General features: G+C 43.2%; 1 protein-coding gene across 4 annotated transcripts in view; it reads right to left on the reverse strand.

Moving 5' to 3' along the window:
* Positions 1 to 15,364, reverse strand: part of LOC119412811 (transcription factor COE3) — a 70,740-nt gene that overhangs the window by 17,697 nt on the left and 37,679 nt on the right. For 2 of the 4 annotated variants that reach the window (XM_037679870.1, XM_037679856.1), the window contains exons 7-10: positions 9,455 to 9,536; positions 7,277 to 7,394; positions 2,611 to 2,741; positions 2,361 to 2,487 (exon numbers count right to left, since the gene is read on the reverse strand). In XM_037679870.1, the coding sequence (XP_037535798.1) occupies positions 2,361 to 2,487; positions 2,611 to 2,741; positions 7,277 to 7,394; positions 9,455 to 9,536 (458 nt within the window). Of the gene's footprint in view, positions 1 to 2,360; positions 2,488 to 2,610; positions 2,745 to 7,276; positions 7,395 to 9,454; positions 9,537 to 15,364 lie in introns of all 4 variants that reach the window. The other 2 variants (XM_037679863.1, XM_037679848.1) reach the window with 1 other exon arrangement.

Raw genomic sequence — 15,364 nt, forward strand, 5'->3', positions numbered from 1 at the left:
AGGTCTTGTCCAGACCAATAGAAAACCAATACATGGATTAGACAGAGGACAAGCATGTAAGCTCCAGGGGACAACACTCTGTCAGAAGGTAGGAAAAAAAAGCTACTAAAATAACAAAAAATACACAATTTCTTACTGCTTTAAAATATGTCAATGAAAGACATATACGCTCAATGAATCAGCCAGCTCCAGCCTGCTAAAGTTGTATATAGTCTGTTTGTCTCATTAGTGTTTCAAACATTCGATAGTCAATGCCAGCAGGATTATTTGACATAGACTACATGGTGCTCTCTTTCTGAGAATAGATTGTGAGTTTTGGACCCATTCCAGGGTGCTAACCTGAGTGAGGACATGTCCCCTCTGCTGTTAGAATTGACTGCAGTCTCCTCTGTGTTGACTCTTGGTCATTTGTGATAATTTCTTAAATTGACCGAGTTAAATCTCCACAATTAGGGCGGTGGTGAAAGTGAAGCCAACATGAAGGGAAAAAAGAAGAAAAAGGAATCCCAAAACTTACTCTTCTCAAGCTGTGTTCTCAAGTCACGCTTAAAGCCAAATGCTTTGATAACTAGACCTTTGATATGTTCATGGTGCTCTACAAGAACACCCTGTGCCTTTTTGACAGCATTCTATCACCACATGTCATATACCGCTCATGTAATGTATTATTGCAATTCCAACTTTTCTAATCTATTTCTGCACATAGAGCCATTTGTTCAAGTGCTATAAATCTGAAAGAAAAACTGTGGTTTTGAAAATGAGCTGTTTCATTTTTAAACACACGATCCACTCTCTTTGCACTCAATGCAACAGCCAGTTCACATTTTTATGTCTGAAAGAAGCCGCTAACATACTTTTATCAAGCAATTACTGTACATATAGAATCAGTGGCACCTAATTCTTGTGTTAGGCGTTCTGCTCTCTTTAAATGTTTCATTTCTCTCAGCCGTCGCCTTCTGTACAATCAGGGTGAGACACAGTGGGAATAGGAAAGCTAAGGAGTCGGACCTGTCTATTGGTGACTTTCGCTTTTAATTCACCGCTCTAATCAATTGTACCACCATTGCCTCCAGGGGTAATTGTATCTTAATACCAACTGGAAGTGAGAAGGGAAGACAGAGAGGAAGAATGGGGGAGAAAAATCAACAAAGATAGAGAGAAGGGGACACATTTCTCCAGTAAAACCTGATGGTAATCATCCCAATCCGCTTAGCCTCTGTGACTAATGGGGTCTGTTCTTCAGGGACCTGGCACTTTCACTGGGGTGCTATAGAAGCCATTAATGTCTTAACTTATACACCTTCTCAGGGCTGTGCAGTAACACATGTACACACACACACACACTTTTGCTCTCCCCCTCATTCACTTGCACAGAAACAGTCAAACACACACACTTACGCAGCCACAATACACTCCTGTTTCATTATCCTGGTGCCTTGTTGGCCTCTGCTCCACTCCTGCAAGGGAGGTTAAATGCAGGAGAGCTAGCCCAGACTGTACGGATGGAGGAGAAGGGGACGGAGGCTGGGGGTGGTAGTTTTGGAGGTTTGGGGATTGTGAGAGGGAGGACTTGATGAGAAACAGCTGCCCCAGGATGGAGGGGTCTGGTTAGAGGTTTTTTTTTTCTTTTTCCTGGGGGTTTCTCCAGCTCTGGCCTTGCCATGCTCAAGGCCAGGGCTGTGCTCAAAGCATGGGACTGCTGGGGAAAGGAAGGGATGGGGGAAGTTAAAGTGCTTTGACATGCCCCCATTTCATTCTGCCCATCAGAGTCAGAACAGGGAGGCTTCCAGGTCAGACAGGCTTTGACCTTTGCAACCCCTGTCTACTCACGATGATGACAGATAAGACCACCACTTCCTTCTGTTAGCCAAAGATAATCAGATCTTTTACTCCGAGTGTGAAACTCACACTCCCTTTTTCTCTCACGTCTCTCATCTCTTCCCACACTTTCTCTCTCATGAATTCATGTTGATAACACACGAGAATAACTTCAGACACACTCATTCACTTAACCCAGTTATTGATTTTTTCTAATTTGATTTATACAAAAATGAAACCACATTTGACTTATAAATTCAGCAAATTAACAGAAAGCATAATCTGTTAGACTAAATGACATGTAAGGCCTATTGGGAGAATGCGTTATCTAATGAGTTTGGGTTTAATAGAGTTTAGCAACATCTTTTCACTAACTAAACAGATCCTTACACATTTTCTACATTCACAAAGCCTGGTCACTTTAATATAACTGCCTGGGCTGATTGCTAGAGGCTCCATCCAGAGAGAGAGGAAGGTGGAGGAGTAGAGTAGAAGCCTGTAGAAAGAAAAAAGAGAGACAGGATGAGAAGGTTTTGACTCACCAGTATAGACAAATCTCCCAGGGGCACCTTTGCAGAACTGCTTGGACTTGTAGGACAGCGTGACTTCCACAACACCAGGGATGTGCCGAGGCGGAGTCTGAACACGGATGGCGTGGGGGGTTATCAGCTGGATCACAGAGAAAAGAAGAAGTAATGATTCCTCTGCAAAACAAAAGTCTTCAAAGCGTGTGAAATTCGACAGGTTTGTTTTATTTTAAAGTGATCTTTGTAGCAAAACCAACATGCATACCTCGCTCCATACAAGCATAGTGCCGAACACGACTTGTAAGCCGTCAAAAAAGTTGTCCCCAATGATGATGACAGTGGCTCCTCCAGTGGTCCATCCCTCGCTGGGGCTGATAGCCTTGATGCATGGGGTGGCTGCTTATCCAAGACAAAGAGAAGAGCAAATTCAGCACCTATGCTTTAACACTCGAACACATCTCTGTTCACTAAGGCACATTCCTGCATCACCCCTACGTTCAGCCCTTCGTGCCTTTCTCACAAAGACATATTATGGAAATTACCTCAGAAAAAAAAAAAAAGGAAAAAATGATGGATTTGTCCTTTAAGGCATGAGAATCAAAATCATTTATCAGTGCAGTGGAGTGGTGTAGTTAAGCAGACCCTTCAAATGGTCCACTTCACAAAGGCTAAACGCCAGGCTCACTAGGAAAATGATTTGATGGAGCAAATTATGTGTCAGGGCAAATGTAGCTATCAGAATTGATTAAGCATGTACCCGCATGTACAGTAAAAATTTTAAACTTGAGCACATCTTAAATGAGTCAAGAATACAAGTAGTTAAAGTGGAAATGACAAGCTAAAGCTTCGCTGCTTCATGTTATTTCATTACCTTTGTTACAGTTCAGGCACACCGAGTGTAGTTTCAGGTTTCATAACGTGAAACGTGCTCATGAATTATTCAGACTGAGGTTGTTTTTATTATTTTTTATTTTTTTCTTGCTTTCTTTGTGTGATCGATTCAATCCATTTCACGTCGTTTATTACGACGCTTTTCATCTGGCATGACTTCTGCTGTGTAGCTCTGCCATTCATCAACACTCCGGGTTGTTATTATAATCTAATTTGAGTGATCTTGCGCCTCCCTTTCACTGTCATTTGATGCATTACCTTAATATGGTGTTCAGCAAAACACCATGTTTACAACAGAAACAGCATGACAACTAGCCATAAAATAGCAATATCAAATTTAATCCATTTTCATCAATATCTTTTAATGCACGATAAATTGTTGGCAGTTTTTCCCTGATCTTTGAAATGGGCACAACTATTCCAGCAAGTTCCCTTTTATTCCCCTTTACAAGCTCACTTCTAAACCTCCTTTATCCTTTCCATCCAGTAAGTAAATCACAGTCAGCCATTGTTGTATGGATCACCTCAGACAAGACATCTCCCTTTGTTTGCCTTGCTGTTGGGTCTGTTCAGGTCATGTTTGCTCTCTCTCCCTGCCCATAAAGTGCACACACACACATTGGTACTACAGGGAATCTGACTTTAACAGGCGCTGTTGACTTCATGCTAATCGCCTCGTACAGATTTTCATTTGTGAGGCCTGGAGGAGTGACATTTGCTTTCCTTAATTGCGAAGCAGAGCGTCTGAAAGAGGACCAACCCTCCATGGGCATGCTGGGCCCCCTCTAAGGGCCTGACCTTCATCAGTGCGGACGATTACAGCAAATAATTCACCCTTCAAAATTACTGTAAACAAATTGACTTTGGGGATGAGAGAGAACGGAGGTGGGGGGGGGGGGGGGGGTTGAGATGGCAGAAAGGAGGAGGAGGAGGCAAAAAGAGTGTCTGATGGTGACGGCAACTGTTGGGGGGCAGCTGCAGCCTGAAACCTATGACAGGCATACACAATCACGCACACGACCACAGACACACCACGTCGGAAATCCCAGTCCCCCCCCACCACCACACACACACAGAAGGACCCATGGAGAGGGAACGATTGAGGCCCTAAGCCGTCCACCCTTCTGCCTGAAAATTTGCATATGTCTCAATGCACAGACAGAGCGGGGAGCATGTGCTGAATGGGGACCGTAGCGAAGTGGATTACACAGTCAGCACAGGCGATCCGATGACAGACACGCACAATGCCCCCCTCAGCAGATGATAGGCATCATGAGGAGTGGACGGATGAGGATGCAAAGAGCCGGCCTGCTGGTCTGAGTGTTGCATCGTTAAGTCTTTGCAAACTTTGGCGTACGACAAAGAAAACTAACACGAATTCAAGTTCACGTGTTGTTTATTTATTTAATTATTGTACACAGAGTTGTGCGCTTGAATTTATTTCAAGATCTCCGTTGCTTTAGAATGACTGCAGGCTGCCAATCTGTTTTAATCTTGTTCTTCTCTGTTTAGGGTGAGCCGTAGAGGACGTCAAAACCGATCCAAGATCTGAGCGGAGGAGGTTCGGGCTCTAGTATTTTGACACTCAAACAGGTCTGCTGTGGCCCTGTGAAGCCGTCCTTTGTTCTGCCTGCTGAAATGTGTTGTAATTGTGCTGTGGGATGTCCAGATGGTCGGTTGATAGTGCAGCTGATGGGATTATACCTTTTACCTCTCCCTGGGCCATCTGTTCCCTTTGACTCTCTCTGTCTCTCTCTGTGTCTCACTCTCAGCCTCTCTCACTGTTACTCCCTCCTTCTCTTTCTCCTTTCCTCCTATCCTTCTCCCCCTATTCTTTTCTCCTTCTCTTTCTTCTTCTTCGACCCAGCAGTCTGGATTCACTTGTCTTTATTGCATAAACCCTAACAGCATTACAGCCACTTGGCATGCAAATGAGGCAGGCGCTGCAGGCCCTATGCTGAGTCTCCTATATTGTCTGAGGCTCCATAATAGCGGGACTAAGCTAAGGAACGTGCATGTATGAGTGTGCGTCTGTATTCGTTGGAGGTGATGCTGTCTGTGAAAGACTCAGCTATTTGTGAGCGTGTTTATGCACCTTTGGGCCTGAATCCACACATGTCTGAGTGACAGGCAGCCTCAAAGCACATTCATGTCTGAATGCATAATATGCTTGTTGTGTGACAGTGCACACAAGCGAACCAAAATGTGACATGGGGAGAGTCAAGTATGGCATCTACAGGCTATGCCCAGTCTGTGCCAATAGGGGGCAGCACTTCTTGATCAATGGGAGGCAGAAGAGCAGCCAGAGCCTGGAGGAAATATGCCTTCCCCCTTTCAGCCACACAGTCAGTCAGTCAGCCACAAAGCTGATGCTTCTTGCCCTGTGAACTCCAGAGAAAGAATGTGTTGCTAATTTAAAGCACGCTGTCTGTCTGCCTCCCGAGTTGTCAGAGCAGTATGGACGACTTGGCTGCATCACATTTTTCAACCAGGTCTTCTTAGATGTGTCACATCACTTTTTGTTAATGGCGACTTAAAGTAAGCTATCGCTGCTGATGCATGATAAATTAGTTTGTTGTGGAATTGAGCGAGAGAGAGAGAGAGAGAGAGAAATATCCCAACTTATGTTTAATCAGAGGGAAGGTGTTTTAAAGTTATTAGACAAAGACATGTTCAACTGGGCGGTTGACAATAGCTGCTTTTACTGCTTTACGGGGCATCACTCGGCTGCTTTGAAGAGTGTGGTGAAGAGAAGAATAAAAGGATGGTTGGGGTAACCTGTAAAGAACACAAACGCACACAAATACACATAGACAAACACACACAGCACACAGAAGGGTCTCGTGGGAGTGGGGGAACATGGAGGCAAGGGCTCAACCTCTTTAATTGCTCTCCTCATTAAGAAACTGGTTGCTAGGAGATCCACACCTATCGTGTCATAAACGTGAAACACACAAACAGAACGTCAGCGAACATAATGACTTTGGTGCTCCGGGCAGGACTTTAATTATTTGATTTTGTTCTCCAGTAGAGGAGTCATTAATAAAGACAAAAACAAATAGATTAGCTTTTTTCCCCACTAGGACTGGAGAGAGCACCGAGATATATTAATTGTCTGGGTTGTTTTTTCTTTCTTTTTTTTTTCTGTATTAGCTGTTGTTGTATTAAACATTACATTTGCTTTTGGTGATAGAACCATTAATGCCCATTAATGTGTAGAGAAGCTTGTTTTAGTCAGTGGTGTATATAAACTGTTTGCCCAGCCATAATTGGCTCTTGAAATTTGAAGATAAGCAATTTGCACACTTGGCCCAAGTCGGTTCACTTTTCCTCCTCTCCCCTTTCTCTTCTCTTTTTAACAATCTTTCAGCTCTGTGTTTGCTTCCATCTGCAAGTGGAGGCCACGAGGGTCACAAGGTTATACTTAGTGCATTTTACTTTTTAGATTTCCCATGGTTTGGTGGTCCTACTTTTCTCTCTTTTGGCTGAGAAGGCAATCAGTCCATCATATGGAATCAGTTGGAAGAAAAACAGTAAGTTCTGTTTTCCTCACAGACCACCCCACCCCTCTATGCACACACACACACACACACCATCAAGTGACCCCCCTCCTCTTCTTTCTGTCTTTCTCATTCCCCCTGTTTCAGTTCTCTCGCAGCTAAATCTGCAGAACCCCAATGGCAGGAAATTGACCTCACAGCCAAATTCTTCAGCAATTTGATCATGTTTCACATAAGCTTTTAGGACAAATGTAGGTGCATAAAGAGTCTGGAACTAATATAAATTTATTTTAATGCCTAATGCATATTCATACTATTTCCAGTCAGTACAAAACAAATTATAAAAGAGGCAAGTAGGAAGTTAAATGATAAAAAATGAAAGTGATCAAGGAGCAAAAGATGATAAGAGACTAGAAGTAGCTAGGTGTGTGATCTGAAAGTTGGAAGAGTGTCTGAAAGGAACTAAAAGGAAATGAAAGGAGGGTAGCAAATTATAAGATGTAAAAATGTGCCTACCATTCTCCAGATAAGGAGGCGTACCTTCTGAAGGGTCGAGTCTGCGAGCCCTTCGCCCATGCTTGGAATTGTTGTGTACAAACATGTTGTCAGAGACAGCCAAGACATGACCGTCCACATTGACGGTCGTTGACACGACAACCTGCAGGAGGAGTAGAAATTAAACTTTATTTGACAAGTTTAAAAGAAAATAATCGAACTTTGAAAAATACCCAGTGAAATTAAAGAAATTTAAGATTTATGCTTTGATGAAGAACATACATGTACGCCACATTGCAAAAACTCATTGAAGTGGTTGTACTATTTTGACTCGTCATATTGCCATTACCTCACCCCTATTTACAGTTTGATTGCTTTTTTTAAGTGTCCTGCTTTTGTGTACAGCTAATTGACTTTTCAGTCACTGAAATATAATTTTTAATTACCCACAATAGCAACTTTCATCGCAGCAGAAGCTCAGAATTATTGATCAGCTTGCCCACCTTGCTGAGCATGGAAGACCTCCCTTTTAAAAAATATTACTGGAGTCATTAGCAGCCAAACCGTGCACCATCTCATCACTCAGCAAACATTTTACTAGGATCAAATTCCAAGCCACACTCCATTTTTCATAATGCTTATTTTTGTTGTTGTTTTTTGGCTACCACATTCCAAACAGTGAGCTGAATGTGAATAGCCAAAGTGTTTCTGAGCCGGAAACAGAGAGCCCCTCTCAGGTTTGCTTCGCCGGTAAGTGACCTCGGTGTAGCGGTGGAATTTTAGGGGGATACTTTTTTTTCTTCGTTGGTTTGGGAAAGGTGGGGGAGTTTGGGGAGGTGGAGGAAATGTAGGGGAAGTGAAAGAGCTCCATTCTTATGAGCAGGTTCAGAGCTGGGCCAAGCAGAGGATGATGGATTGGGCCCTTTCTGGCCTCCAGCTGGTTTTGGGGGGTAATAAGTAGAGTCGAAGGCATGTAAAATACACAACTTTGGCCGAAGAAACACCTTCAGTGGAACATCTGGGAAATCTATTAGGGGGAAATGGCATACTAACAGCTAGAAAAAAAAAGTAAGGTATGACCATGAGCAACTCTAAAAAAAATCCTATTGTTTTAGACACAAAAAAGTGAAACGTAGGTCTTGCATTCCTTCTGACACGCAGAAGTGAAGGGTGAAAGCCCATGGTGGCTGTCATGCATCAGTCCACATTCACCCTGAGGGAAGATTTGAGGAGGCAGGGGAGGTCTGATGGTGGTGACATCAGGAGGGGACACCCTGTCTTGTCTGTTTCATGTCTGGGCTTCCTCCTGGAGGATGCTGGCTTATGTGTCTATCACAGAATAGTGCTGCCAGTGATGGACGTCCTCCTGTAGTTTGTAGTTACCCTGATAGGACAAATCACACTAACTCTCCTTTTCTCACCTTGACCTGTGGGCTGCTTGTGGTAAAAATGTCTGAATTGGATGGATGAATGGTTGGATAAATGGATCAGCGGGGGGTCAATCATTGCACGACTCAACTTCTTGACACATTAAAAGCAAGAGGGTAAAAGAAACAGTAAAATCACTCAGTGTTAATGTCATTTTAGTATAAACTGAAGCCATTTTCAGATGGTTAAGATGTTTTCACTGACTATACAGAGAGCTACATATGAGAGACATTAAGTGTATGCACATGTGGCTTAGAGGAGAAGGATATGGAGAAAGCAAACACATGTGCTCCTAGCATTTATGTGCATGCATCTTTATGTGCATGTGCATCTCTGTGCATGCTTGTGCATATGTGTGTGCAAAAAAAAAAAAAAAAAAAGGTATGCATTTCCTCTGCCAGACAGATCTTGAGTTAACACTGTTGTTACATGTGGTTGGATCATCCTCCCCTCTGTGCTGAGGCTCAGAAAGCTGTCAGGAACACAACTGATGGCACTCTTAAATCCTATATCCTTATTTGTGTCAGATGGTATTCCCTAATAAATATTCTTTCCCGAGAACACAGGACACAAAATCCCCCAGTCTCTCTTTCTCTGGTTTTTACCTCCTTCAGTGTTAGCAATAAGAATGTGTTCATATGTGAGTGTGTGTCAGTGTGAGTTAGTGTAATACAGCAGCTGTAGATGTGCTTTTCTACACCTGTGCGCATGTGTATGCGTGTCTGAAAAAAAAAAGAGAGACAGTGAGAGACAGGGACAGAAATAGAACATATGTGTGAAATAGGTTTCAGTCACCTGGAATCTGCGCATGTCTCGTGGATTCCCTGCATTCTTCAGACAGTTCTGATTGCACTTGAGAAAGAACTTTAGGAAGAATCTGAAAGAGAGCACAAAGAAAAGCAAAAACGATTAGTTGTTTTCTTAAAGCTTGAAGAAAAAGAAAAAAAAACGACAAGATATTTAAATTAGACTCCTCAAACACTCCCAAATGCACGTTTAGTCATTCATCGCACCATTTGACCATTCCGTTTTATATATTTCTCTTTTAAAATCGAGAGCATCAGTCTTTTTGTGATCATATCCTCTCACCTGAGTTCACGGGTCTTCCCTAACATCCATCTGCCACTAACATACAGGAAAACACTTGATATTCCACCCACCTCTTTAATCCCAGGACACCCCCTGTGCAATTAAAGTTCTCCTGTTCAATAGGGAAGCAAATGAGGCCCACCTGTGACCAGGTCTTGTTTGAAGAGCATCAGGGATAAAGGACCTAACAAGGTGAGAGCGCGCCACAAAACTTATAGTCCTGTCAGGCAATTAGGCGGACACTCCTGGGACCACAGTATGCCACACACACACACAGACACACACATAATGCATACACACACACCCATGTACTTGTGGGTGGGTGAAGCAATTATGCCACAAATTACAACCTGGCTAATCGTCTCTGAACAAATGTCACGTCTGAGTGAGATCTGGGCTTGGTTAGTTCGTAAGCTCTTCTTTTGTTTTCTTTAGGATCTTGCAGAATTTATTGATAAGGTATTAAACCGAGAGTCATATATCAGATGTGACCTGCCTGACATGAAATGGTTAAAAAATAAAAAATACAAATTGAAGAACGCCACTGAGAGAAATTATCTCGGATGCAGTCTATTGTCCAAAATTGTACACGACCTCGGAGAATAAACAATGAAATCGACTTTGCTTTAGCGAATTCTCTCCACAGAATCTCATAACTGATGGTAGCTTTGCTTTCTCAAATTATAAATAGAGTACAGTCATATTTATTTTTCATCTCAGTGCATTGTTATTACAATATGCAACTCTATTGTTGCCGTTGTAATACTAAATTGGCTCACAGAATCACAGTGGTTTACTGGATTACCGTAGATTGCACCATAGATTGCATGGCCATTTCATTCTGCTAAATTCAGTGGCTTGTGTGGCCAGCAAGGACACTTTCACAACACTTAAGACTTCTCGTTCACCCAGTGGGATTCTGGCCAGGTCATAAATCAGAGTCTGAAATGACCCTTCTAACCCTGGCCACATTAGCACATGCACTGGTCATTTAGAAGCGTTCTTCGATAGACTCCTATACCTTTAACTTTAGCGAGGACCCAGGAGGGAGAGGTGAGGTGAGGAAATATTTTCGCTCCACATCCAAGGAGCTTTGGCTTAGACATCAATAAAAGATGTTTTAACCCATGCCAGAATGCTGATTGCCTGTTGGTGTGTGGTGAGGCCGTAAAAAACCTGACTTGTCATTAGTGCATTTCACTTGATTGTGTGCACTGTGTTTTCGAGTTGCATCTGTTGGCTGATCATCAAAATGACCATTATGTACTCTAATTCCCTGACCCTGTTTTTATTTCCCCAAAGAGTCATAATGTAGAGCAGCAGACATCTGCGGAAAGCAGACCTGAAATACGACTTTTATTTGTCTGTCGCCTCTCGTACAGAATGTGTGTATTTATGTGCATGTGTGTGTGTGTGTTTGCGCTGCGGTGTGTTTGTGTGACGATGTGCATGCACATGCATCACCTATTGAGAGACAATTTATGTCAGCGCAAGAGATAGAATATATTTCCCAGGCAATGCATTCACTTCATAAAAGACACACATCACTTCCAGAGTTAGTCCTGTCTCTTTCTTGGACACTTTAATGCTTTTACATACAGCTCCTACAACTGCAAAACAAAAGTTAAGAAACAATAAGCCCAAGAAATTGAGTACCCACACATTCATAAAGTAGTTCCTTTATGCTTAATTTTATGAAAGCAATTAAGCACAATTTCTTTCCTAAACAGATAAGCTTAATTTTCATCATCCACAGCAGTAAAGGTGCTATAGCATCCATTACATTTGAGTTGGTTAAGATTTTCCATGAGCGCTTGCAAATTGGTCCTTGGTGAAAAGGAGTGCAATTAAGACAAGGCCCCTCTCTCTCTCCTTTACTTCTTAAATATCTACAGAAGTTTGTGCTGGTGTTTTGGCACACACAGAGACAAAAGGAGGTTGTTTAATTGTTTTTTAATGGGATATCAAGTCGTCGCTGCCATTAGATGTTGGCAATGGAGGGCAAAGGGGGATAGAGAGAAAGAATGAACTGCAATTAGGTTTGATTAAAGCTATCCTTCTCAATAATCAGCTGTTCTGACAGGACAGGGGGACCCTGGTGGCCGCTGAGATGGAGGAAGGTGTTGAGTGATATTAAGGCCAATGAAGGGGATATTAACATGGCTAATTAAAGCTCTTCCAAAGTCGGTAGAGGAGGCTCTCAGTGGACTGCACTGGATGAAATAATCGGCCAAGGCAGCTATCAGTTGGAGGAGAGAGAGGAGCGCAGGAAGGGGTGGGGTGTAGTCCATGTGAAAGAAGGGGTGGGGGCTGGGGGGGTAAAGGAGGAATAGTGAGAGGCATAAAGGAAAACTATGAAGTGTGAAGAAAGACAAAGAGCAAGACATCGACAAGCATATAGAGGAAGACTTCCAGGGTTGCTCCAGCAGCTCTTTTTGACATCAAGCCTCTCAGTCCGTGTACCCCGAAGTCTGCCAGCATAACTAAGATCTGACATGGGCTTTTATCTCCGACAGCTAGTCATACAGGTCCACAAATCAACGTTAAAACAATCCTGCTTATGCCTTGGTCTAAGGCAATTAATACGGTTCTCCTGTAGTACCTCCATGCTCGCCCACTGCCGAAGCTACTAATCATGCCATAATGATTTCTCTCCCTCTGGTCAAAGGGGAAATAGATTGTCTCTTTAGTAATGCAGCAGGCTCTGCGCCTTCCACTCGCTGGCTTCACAGACCCGGTAATTGAGGAGAAAAAGGCCGACTTTGGCACTTTGACTGATTTGAGGGCTGCTAGACCCTCTTATCTTTACTCTGATCATTTTAGGCTGACACTCAAAGGAAGACCCATCGCCCTAATTCGAGCTCACCCTCTCCCATCATCAAAAAGAAGGGGGATACGGGGAAAAAAAGAAAGGAGAGAGTAGAAAAAAGAAAAAACAAACATGAGGAAGGTCTTCTTCCATTTAAATGGCCATCTTAATTGCCGGGTTGATGTCACTCGTGCAAAAATGTCCATCCTTTTGATTTGAGTGAAGAGGGCAAATAAGGATAATGTTGTATTATTAAGAAGGTTCTATCGATCGTTGAGGCTTGCTGTCCTGTCAATTGAATTCATTTTTATCCATTGATTTTCCAACGTTTCGTTTTTATTAATGACTTGTAAAACAGAAAGAAAGTCAAGTTTGTGTTATCTGGAATTTTTTTAATTTTTTTAAATTATTTTTTATTATTACTTATTGGGGAGCTTTTCCCCTTCATCGATAGAACACCTTGTTCTTATTGTCCAAAAGAGCTTCCCCATATTTACTTAGGCCGTTACACAATACACTGACAGATGGCCACAGTATCTGTAAGAGGCAGGTATTGACAACTCTAAGCTCCTGATTGGTGCCCCGGCACTAATGACTAGCATGCAGTGTCCACAGCCGGCAGCCATGACAGTGAGGTCATCCGTTGCAGGGCGGTGAGTATCGATCACCGCCCAGCTCCAGCCCATCAGGCCCCAGCTGCCTCCCAGACTCAATGGGCCCCTGTTACAAGAGCCCTGTAAGAAACGGCTCCCAACACCAGACTACAATCTGCTGACACCAGATCTCTACGCTGAGATAGTAGTACACGGGTCAATAGCGTATCGGATTTCCAAAACGCCAGGGTCTTAATGTCAAGCCTCCTGCCTTCCCTACCTACTGCTCCAGTTATTAGGCACTTCACTGAACTGCATTCAGATCCCTGTTGTGACAAGGCGGAGCAGGTAAAACGAGAAATAGAGACACTTATAGATCTTAATCTTCCCGAACACTTATTTATGCAGCTGAGTGGGCTCAGATATATATGCCCGGTAAGTCCCTGGGAGGCCAAACTTAGCAGCCAGGCCATTTCTGTCAAATTCTGGTTTGCCACTGTCCTCCCCTCGTCAAGCAGAGCTGTTTTTCTCGCCTTAGCCGAAGTAAACCACAGCACATTAACAATATTTGCTCTACCCCTGTACAAGCGCCAAGGGACCAGACCCACAGATCCTATCACTTCTTTATCAGGGAACAAGTGCCTCACTATCCAACCTTATTGGGTTTGGAAGATTAACCCCTTCCACTCACGGGCCCTACCCGCCTCCTTCGAGAGTAGGGAGGCAGATGTCACTGTGATTATTATTGTTCGACATCAAATATCTCAACAATATGTTTCTGAGAAATTTATTGGATACTTCCAAGGCTTTTGCAATTTTTTTTTTCTGCTGCTATTGTCAGTTCATTTTGTTGTTCCATATTTCATATTTTTGTTGGTGGAATGTGTGTTTTGAGGGTGTCACAAATAATTTATGTGCTTCCTCTGCGACGTAAGATGTAGCTCTGTCCCTCCATTCATCCCTCTTTACCCTCTCCTCCACCATCCCCCTCCTTTCTCTCTAATGGGCAGAGTGGCATTGACATTATTTCACTTGAGGATCCCTCACTCTGTCAATCCCTCTTCATTTACTCCATGGCTACAGGACTCATTATGGTATCTCTTCCTCCTTCACTCTCCCTCACACTCTCACTCATTCTCTTCACCTCCTGTCTTGCTTGCTCTCCAGCTATCTCTCTCCCTCTCTACACTGTTAGTTTCTTACTTAAGAGAATCGCTCGTCTTCACAAATGGTTTCACGTCAAACCCACTCCCAAGCTTGCCCCCACTGATTCCCTTCAGGCTTTGGCACAGGTTTACTGTAACAGATTAGACAAAGACTTGGAGCTCCTGCTAACTATCCATCACTTGCTAACAGTGGACTAAGGCTGTGTGCTTTATGCAGCTTTTTAGCTTCAGCCCGCCACATACTGCATGTTTAGCCCCGAGCTTTCTCCCTTTCCTTCCCATCCCCTTTGCATCGAGATACCGCTGAGGCTGTGTACTGTTGCACGCTGTTCTTTGTTTTACTCCAAACACGGCGCTACTCTTTCAGGACTTTGAACACAATATAATAAGACACAAAACATAAATAATTCTGCATTACTTTGTCTTGCACGGTCCTTTTCTAAAAGCAAACCAGACAGTAATTGCTACTATAGAGCAAACATCATTTGCATCCAAAGTGAGATTCGTAAATATCACTGAATCATCAATAACTTAAAAAAACATGACAAATATTACTGATAATGACCATGACAGTGAGCAAAACAGCTGTCAGGAGCATTTTGTGTTGGACACTACAGAAGTATTGTCTTGTTATTTCTTTAGAAGAAATATGCTGCTTTGATTACAGGTCAGCACTGGAGCTTGAGGCCTTGAGGAAATACCAGTCAGCACCTCCCTGCACTAGTGAGATGAAAGATAAGCATATGTTGGAGTATCTGGCTGAGTTGAATAGAAGTATTTAGGGTGTTGGACGTGTTGTTCTGGAAGACCCCCGAGTCGGTTCACAATGAGCGCCATACAGCTCAGGCACTCTGCTGTGGCACCTTGGAGTGATCAGACCCAGGCAAGACACCGAGGAACACAGCTGGAGCGACAAAGGTTAGTGGGGAGGCTGTGACCGTTTACTGTACAGACAGACTTGCTGGACTCAGCATGCCAGCGAGGGCTGATTTACATGTGCATGTGTGTGTATTTGTGTGCTACATTTAGGTCAGTGAGCCAATGATTT

This window comes from Nematolebias whitei, chromosome 1 (genome assembly GCF_014905685.2).
Source record: "Nematolebias whitei isolate Nwh7 chromosome 1, NemWhi1, whole genome shotgun sequence".
Lineage (NCBI taxonomy): Eukaryota > Metazoa > Chordata > Actinopteri > Cyprinodontiformes > Rivulidae > Nematolebias > Nematolebias whitei.